Raw genomic sequence first — 6889 nt, forward strand, 5'->3', positions numbered from 1 at the left:
GCACCCCTGGGACGCGCGGCGGCCGCGGGCAGATGCCATTCCCGGCAATGTTTTTCCCCGTGGCTGCAGCAACCTTTATTTTTCCGCTTTCCCGGTGTTTCAACTGAGCAGCGCGGGTCCTCCGCCCCGGGGCGGGAGGCAACGGGTGCCCGGGCTCTGGGAGGGGGCCGCGGCTCCCTCCATTTCCTACATTTTGTTGAGATCGCGGTCTCCGCGTTTCGGCGGCACGACAACGGCAGCCCCGCAAACGACTCCGGGCGACATAAGGGACGGCGAGAGCCCCCTCCCGGCCCGCGGCCCTTCTCGGAGGGGTACGGTGTCCCCGAGCCGCCTCCAGAGGGATCCGGGCCGGGGCCGGGCTGCAGCCTGCAATCCCCGGCCGCGCCGCGATCGCAACGAAAGGTTCGGGCGGAGAAGCCGGAGGGAGCGGATCTGCGGGGCCCCGGCGGAGAGCGAGCCCCAGCCCACGGCCGCTGCCCTTCTCTCCGCAGATTCCGAGGATGTCTCCTCCAGCGACCGCAAAATGTCCAAATCTTCCCTCAACCAGAGCAAGAAACGGAAGAAGAGGCGGCACAGGTAAGCAAAGACTGGCGGCCCCGCATCTCGCCGGGCCCCGCTGCCGCTTCGCGTCCACAGCAAGTAGGATTCGGGACGTACCCATAGGAGCGGGAATTGCAACGGCAATCGGCTTGGTTTGGTTTGGTTTTCTGGCTGCGGGTTAAGGCTGAAAAAATCCCCAACCCGTCCCAATGCGAAGAGGTGAAAAAACCAAAAGCGCTCCTTGCTCCACACTTAGCAACCTAAAATTGGGCTGTCAGCAAGGGAGAATTTCTATCAAGGATCTCAAAATTTGCTACTTAAAAATTAATGTTTCGCCAATAGATGCAATAGTCAGGAGGTAGTCCCAGCCCGCAGAATGCCTGGAGACTCGCTCTGGGGCTCGCTTCCCCTCGCTCCTCCCGCAGTGAAAATGGAGTTGGATGGCCGTGCTTTAAAATCGGAAACGAACCTCCCGCCTCGGGTCGTGGCACCGTTGCGGCCGCAGGGCCGGGACGAAGGCACCTGGGCATCGTCCTTCGGGGCTGACAATGGAGCAATTAAATCAATCCCGCCACGGTGCGGGAGGTAAATTAAAGGTGCCCCAGCGAAAGCTCAGCGGTTGCGTGGGTCCAGAGAGATCCGAGGAGGAGGTGCGGGGGTTCGGCCTGAGCTAGTGGGGTGCTGCCGGGCAGGTGCTGCTCCGGAGCCAACGAGGATTCGTTTCTTTCTTGCGAGAGAAAACGACGTACGAAACTGTTCCGTTTCCAGCTCCAAACAGCAACAGACCCGTAGCACTGGTCGGTGGTTATATATTCCGTAAGGAATGGTTTAGGGCTGTGGTTGTACCGAAGCAGCTGACAGGCCGATAGCTCGCAGATAGCTGCAGGATGTGAGCAGCAAACGGCAGAGCGCGGTGTGTGCTGCCCAGGGCCGGGAGGCAGCGGGGAGAGCCGAGTGGGCTCCGGGCACTGCCCCGGTGCGGGGCTTCGCGGCTGAACCGGCTCCGAACGGGGAGCGCCGTTCCTCTGCTCCCGAGGAGAAGCAACGCAGGAGCCGCCGTGCGCTGTCCCCAGACTTCCCACATTTGTGGGAACGAAAAGTGTTAAAAAAGAAAATGGATTTCGTTGTGAACAGGAGCCGGGAGCTGACGTTGGGCAGGTGCCTCGCATTTGCATGTTGCTTTTGTAGGTAATGCCATCTATCTGGCAGCATCGTTCAGGTTCTAAATAGCGGAGGATATTTTTGAGACTTTCTGTTTGTGCCCTCTGGAATTTTGTGGCTTTCCTGAAACTCCTGCGTATTTTTTAAAAACGTATTTTTTTTTTTTTTAAAACTTCTTTCTCCTTATGGGTGCTATATATTTCTTAATGTGGTAATAATTTACACAGTTACCTCGAACAAAGGTTGTAAATTGCTGTTGTTGCTGTTTTTCTGGTAGGATTTTTTTGATTGCTGTTTGTTTTTTTGGTTTTGCCATCAGAAAGCTATGAGTTCTCACTGAAAATTGCATTTTGCATACAGCGGGGCTTTAGGGTGAGAATGTCAGTCCCTGGGGAGTGGAAGTGGTCCGAGACCTCTCGGCCATCCCCTGAGAAGGGCTTTCAGCCGCCTTGGTGTCCCAGCTGCTGGTTTTTCAGTCTGCCTGTCCCAAGAGCCAGCAATGCTGCGGCTGCTGCCTGCCCAGGAGGGTTCCTGGAGGACAACAAGGCAATGCCAGCTGGCAGAGAGCAGCTACTGGGGTATCAGTGTGGGAGCAACCAGTGTGAAGTTAGAGAGAGGGAGCTGGCACTGCACATCTGGAGCACCAATCCAGGGAAGGGCAGGGTACAGCGGAAGAGCACAGAGTGGGTAAAGGCTTGGGAGGGTTCAGTGGGAGCCCAGGCTCCAAGGAAGGCTCTCTGCCCCTCTGCTGGCTATTGGGGGGATGTCCCCAGCAGGGTGTCCCTGACCGGGAAGGTGATTTGTAACTATATCAAGCTCTGTCTTCAGCCATTTTCCAGTTCTCCTTTCACCCTGACACCTGACCTTTTGTGCACAAAAACACAGGAGGCAAGGGGGAAATACTATGCTTTATCAATTACTCAGGTTTCTGTAGCATCTGTGTTCATTTCTCTGACTCTGTATCTCCTTTGCTGCGTGTTATGTTTTTTGGTCAAAGAGTTTTGTTCCTCTCAGGACAATCTTCACATCCTACCAACTGGAGGAGCTGGAAAAGGCCTTCAATGAGGCTCACTACCCTGATGTGTACGCTAGAGAGATGCTGGCCATGAAAACAGAGCTGCCAGAAGACAGGATACAGGTAACAGTATTTCTCAGGTCCCCTTGTCCTGACTCTCCTGCTCATGTTCATCCCAACCTGGAAGAAAGGAGACAGATGGGACAGAGTTTGCTTCTCAGATTGAACCCCCATGGGCTGTCCATTCCCTGCTTTAAAAATGTGGGCAGCCAGATCAGCTGTTTTTTGTCCATTTGTATGTGGGGTTTGTCTGTCAACATGTGCTGCATGTGGGATGTTGCAGTGGTGATTTGGAGTGTGTGTGATAAAGAGGGAATCTTGAATCACTGAAGGGGAACTGCTGTGCAAGGAATGTCCTAGGGTTTTGAGGTATTGGTAGTATAGGTGAGTTGGCTGGAGTCAGGATCTGGGTGGGCAGTCTGGGTGAGGTGGATCTCATCTGTGCCCCTCTGGACTCAGACTCGGAGGCCACAGCAGGTAGTTGGTCCCTCTGTGGGCAGAGTTGAGAGATGAGCCTCAGGTGGGATGTCCGCACATCCCTGCGAGTTCATTGCATTTGCCTTCAAATACAGCTTCCCTGAATGTTTCTGTGGATCTTTATTTTTCTGATTACATGTAACGTTTGGGCATTATTTGTGTGCCAGCCCTTTGGTGACATTGCAGAATGTTCTTGGGCAGATCCAACATGAAGCCCACCAGGGTGGATTCCAGCAACTACTTCGTGCCTGGCTCTCTCCAGGTTCCTTGCGAGGCACAGGGATGTAATGGTCAAGTCTTGAACCTATTTTTGCTGATGCAGTATTTACGACAGTGTTGCATTTGCTGTTAGGTGAATCTGTAAGGTGAGTCCTGGTTTCAAAGTGAGCTGGGCTTCTTGCCCATTGTGCCAACAGGATTCCTGCTGACCTAACAGCTTGTAGACACTCTGTGCACAGATGGGATTTCTGCTGGACTTCAGAAGTCCCCGTGTCAGAAATCCTACCTGCTATTAGATAGGATTTTTGTCTGAGCGCAGGACCCAATAGTTTGCCTCTAGAGAGAGTGAGCTGGATGAGAAGTTGCTTCTGCACATGCATATGTTAAAAAGCCCAGGGAAAAAGGATCTGTGGAAGGTCAGTGTTGCCTGCATCCACCATCTGACGCTGGGCTGGCAGGAAGGCCTTGTGCACTGCATGCACTGCTTCACATCTGGGACATCCTCCTGGCACTGGGAGCCATTATGTTATCTGACTGAGAAAGGAAGAAGTGGCTAACTCTTTCCAGCTCTCTGGCATGCTGCCTGTCATTCTGTAGCAGGCTAATGAGCAACCACAACTCTTCCTGTACTGCTGAGCTTTTAAATCTAGGAGAGCTCTCTGCCATGACCCCTTACCCCAGAGTTCAGGGCAGATGTGGCCTGCAGAAGTCCCCAGTGATGTGGATGTTCTGAGCAATAGGTGCTGCTAAAGGCACAAGTATTCCAGGAGAAAGATCTCTCAAGTGACATTTTGCTCATCATGAAAGGGGAAAGAGAAACAACAGAATTCCTGTAGCATCTATTGTATGAGTGCCTGAGGGTGAGTATCAGGGTCATATAAAAGCCCTGAGTGCCACTGATGGGGAGAAGCATCCATTCCCACTGATCCTTCCAGAGGGTCAGCACCAGAGCATCCCTTACCACGTGCTACATGAAGCCTCCCTGTTCATACCTCTTTTTTTTGTGTCACAAATCAATTTCCAGCTTTGGTCATGTTGCTTGATGCTTCTCTCATGTTTCAGCTTAGCTCTCTTAGTATGAGTTGTTTCTCCCTTTATTATAGCATTTTCTAAGGACAGTCATGGCCACCAGCTTAGACCGTGGTGCGAGGTTGATGTTGGGATGGGTCTGAGAGCAGGGCAATACTCTGTGATACTTACTGAGTGCTGTGAGAGCTTACCAGGGTTTCAAATTCATGTAAATACTTTAGTATCTGGTGGCAAAGGCTTTCACAGCAGAATTGCATGAAGTACATCTTGCTTTGAATCCATGAACATCATTTAATGCCACACACTTCTCCTCGTGGAAGAGGCAGCAAACAATCTTTATTCCCTTCTTCATAATATTTACAATTTTGCATCATCTTATTTTTTTTTCCCCTTGCATGTTTTTCCAACTGCATGAGGGAGGTCTCTATTTCTGCATTCTCACTGAAGCCTGCAGTTCCTCCCATCTCTCAGCACTGCTCTCTCTCCTGTAGGTCATTAATGTGTGTGGTTTCTCAGATTGTTGTGGATATCGCATGCCATGGGCTCTTACAGCATTTCGTGTGGGTTCCCACTGGATCCTCACCTAAGAGTGATATCTGCCCCTTATTTTCATTCATGGGATTATTTCTCAGGAGGTAGTAGTCAAAGAGAAAGTAAATCACCTATGAAATTCAATATGAAAGTGAAATTCAGAGAGTGCAATTGAGAGAATGATATATAGGAACTGCTTGCGTGTAAAACCTCCAGCAGAACACTATGAATAGCCATCAGAGGCCACAAAAGTTATTGGTTTGAGAGAATATTGAATTCAGGAAAAGATATTCAAATCTTCCATTTACAGAAAAGATGAGCATGTATTTTTTTTTTTTTCCAAGGCAGCATTCCTTGCCTTGCATTTACCATCTCCTGCACTGAACTGGCTGCTGCTGGAAGGAATGTGAGCATCCTCCCACTGGATGGGAGGGAAAAAGATTTGATTTTCCTGATGAGACACAAGTCAGACCAGATATCACTGTGGCCATTTTGCATGGTACTTGAAATAGACCACATTAATCAATGCATTGAGAAAAATATTCAGAAGAGTTGAAGTGCCGCTATTAAAATAAACCCAGAACATCTTGTACAATGTAGGTGGGGTAAATAGATTTCTGTGGGGACATATATCCTGAATAGGCAACTTGAAGTGCTGAAAACAGCCTCAAGCTGACAAGTATTCTAATGTTTGACTTAAACTAGAGCCTTTATCTCAAAAGATTCTCTTAAACGTAACATGTGGATTTAAATAAGTTATCTCTATTGAGTTTATTAATATGTGACATTTTCAAACTTTAAATGCCATTATCTATAATACTAAAGGTCAGTAACAGATTGATTTGGATTATTGAAATGAGAGTAGTGTTGTTGATCTTTCCAAGGTTTGAGGTTCCAGCCTGTCATAATTACTCTCAGTAGGTGAGGACCTGGCTATTTTCAGGTGATTCTCACACTTAGGCCAGGCACAGGGCCAGTGGGTTCCCACCCATGCAGCCAGTTGGTGGTGACTGTGTAGCTGGAGGTGAATGACCAGGATGAATGGGCTGCTTGGTGGTAGATTATCAAGGTGATGGAGAAGCTGAAAATGTTGCTGTCGTGTGAGCCAACCTTTTCAACGTCTTTTTTTAAAGAGTCCAGCAAGAAGTTAATCATGAAATAGAGCTGAGGAGCTATGCTGGCAGCCTTTTCCAATAATTCCTGAGCACTGGGGCAAGCCACAGCAGTATGATACCAGATAAATATCATTAACTTTCCTGTTAATGCTTTTAGAGATGTAGGAAGTGTATGAGTGAGAGTAATAACACTAATCAAGCTTACTGGCTTGGTGAGAATATTATTATGAGTGGTTCTCATAGCGTATGGTGCATCTCTGCCTCCGTGTCTTTAATTGGTATGTGAGAGGTTCATCCACTTTGCTTCCTCTTCAATATTGTTCTTGCTTAGTTCATCTAACTTCATATTAATTTTCATTTTTCAATTAAGAGTTGTTTAATTTGGCCCTTTCTGTAATTGAGTGTTTTCATTACCCTTTATCTATGGCTCATTTTCAGTTCATGTGCTAAAACTTTGTTTATGAGTTAATTACCATAGCTGTAAACAGAGGGGCTGGGTGGTGTGCAAACACAGGCGCCCTTGCAATCCTGGGTTCGCCATCTGAAAAGTCTCACATTACATGCATTTGGACAGAGCAAAAAATGAGGCAAGAAGGTAAATGGGTGGCAAGGAACACCTGTTTACTGTGAGCTGGAAATTTCATGCTTGCTGCTAGACTTTGCAGGTAACCTGCCCTTTTTGTGGATTTTACCTGGGTAGAGATGGGGCTGTAGGCATTATTTAATTGTTTGTTTTTTTTTT

General features: G+C 48.7%; 1 protein-coding gene across 1 annotated transcript in view; it reads left to right on the forward strand.

Annotated features, from left to right (window-relative positions):
• Positions 1-6889, forward strand: part of VSX2 (visual system homeobox 2) — an 18223-nt gene that overhangs the window by 989 nt on the left and 10345 nt on the right. The window contains exons 2-3 of the mRNA XM_031553774.1: positions 240-576; positions 2716-2839. Of these exons, the coding sequence (XP_031409634.1) occupies positions 240-576; positions 2716-2839 (461 nt within the window). The remainder of the gene's footprint in view (positions 1-239; positions 577-2715; positions 2840-6889) is intronic.

The sequence above is a fragment of the Meleagris gallopavo genome, chromosome 5 (genome assembly GCF_000146605.3).
Source record: "Meleagris gallopavo isolate NT-WF06-2002-E0010 breed Aviagen turkey brand Nicholas breeding stock chromosome 5, Turkey_5.1, whole genome shotgun sequence".
Taxonomy (NCBI): domain Eukaryota; kingdom Metazoa; phylum Chordata; class Aves; order Galliformes; family Phasianidae; genus Meleagris; species Meleagris gallopavo.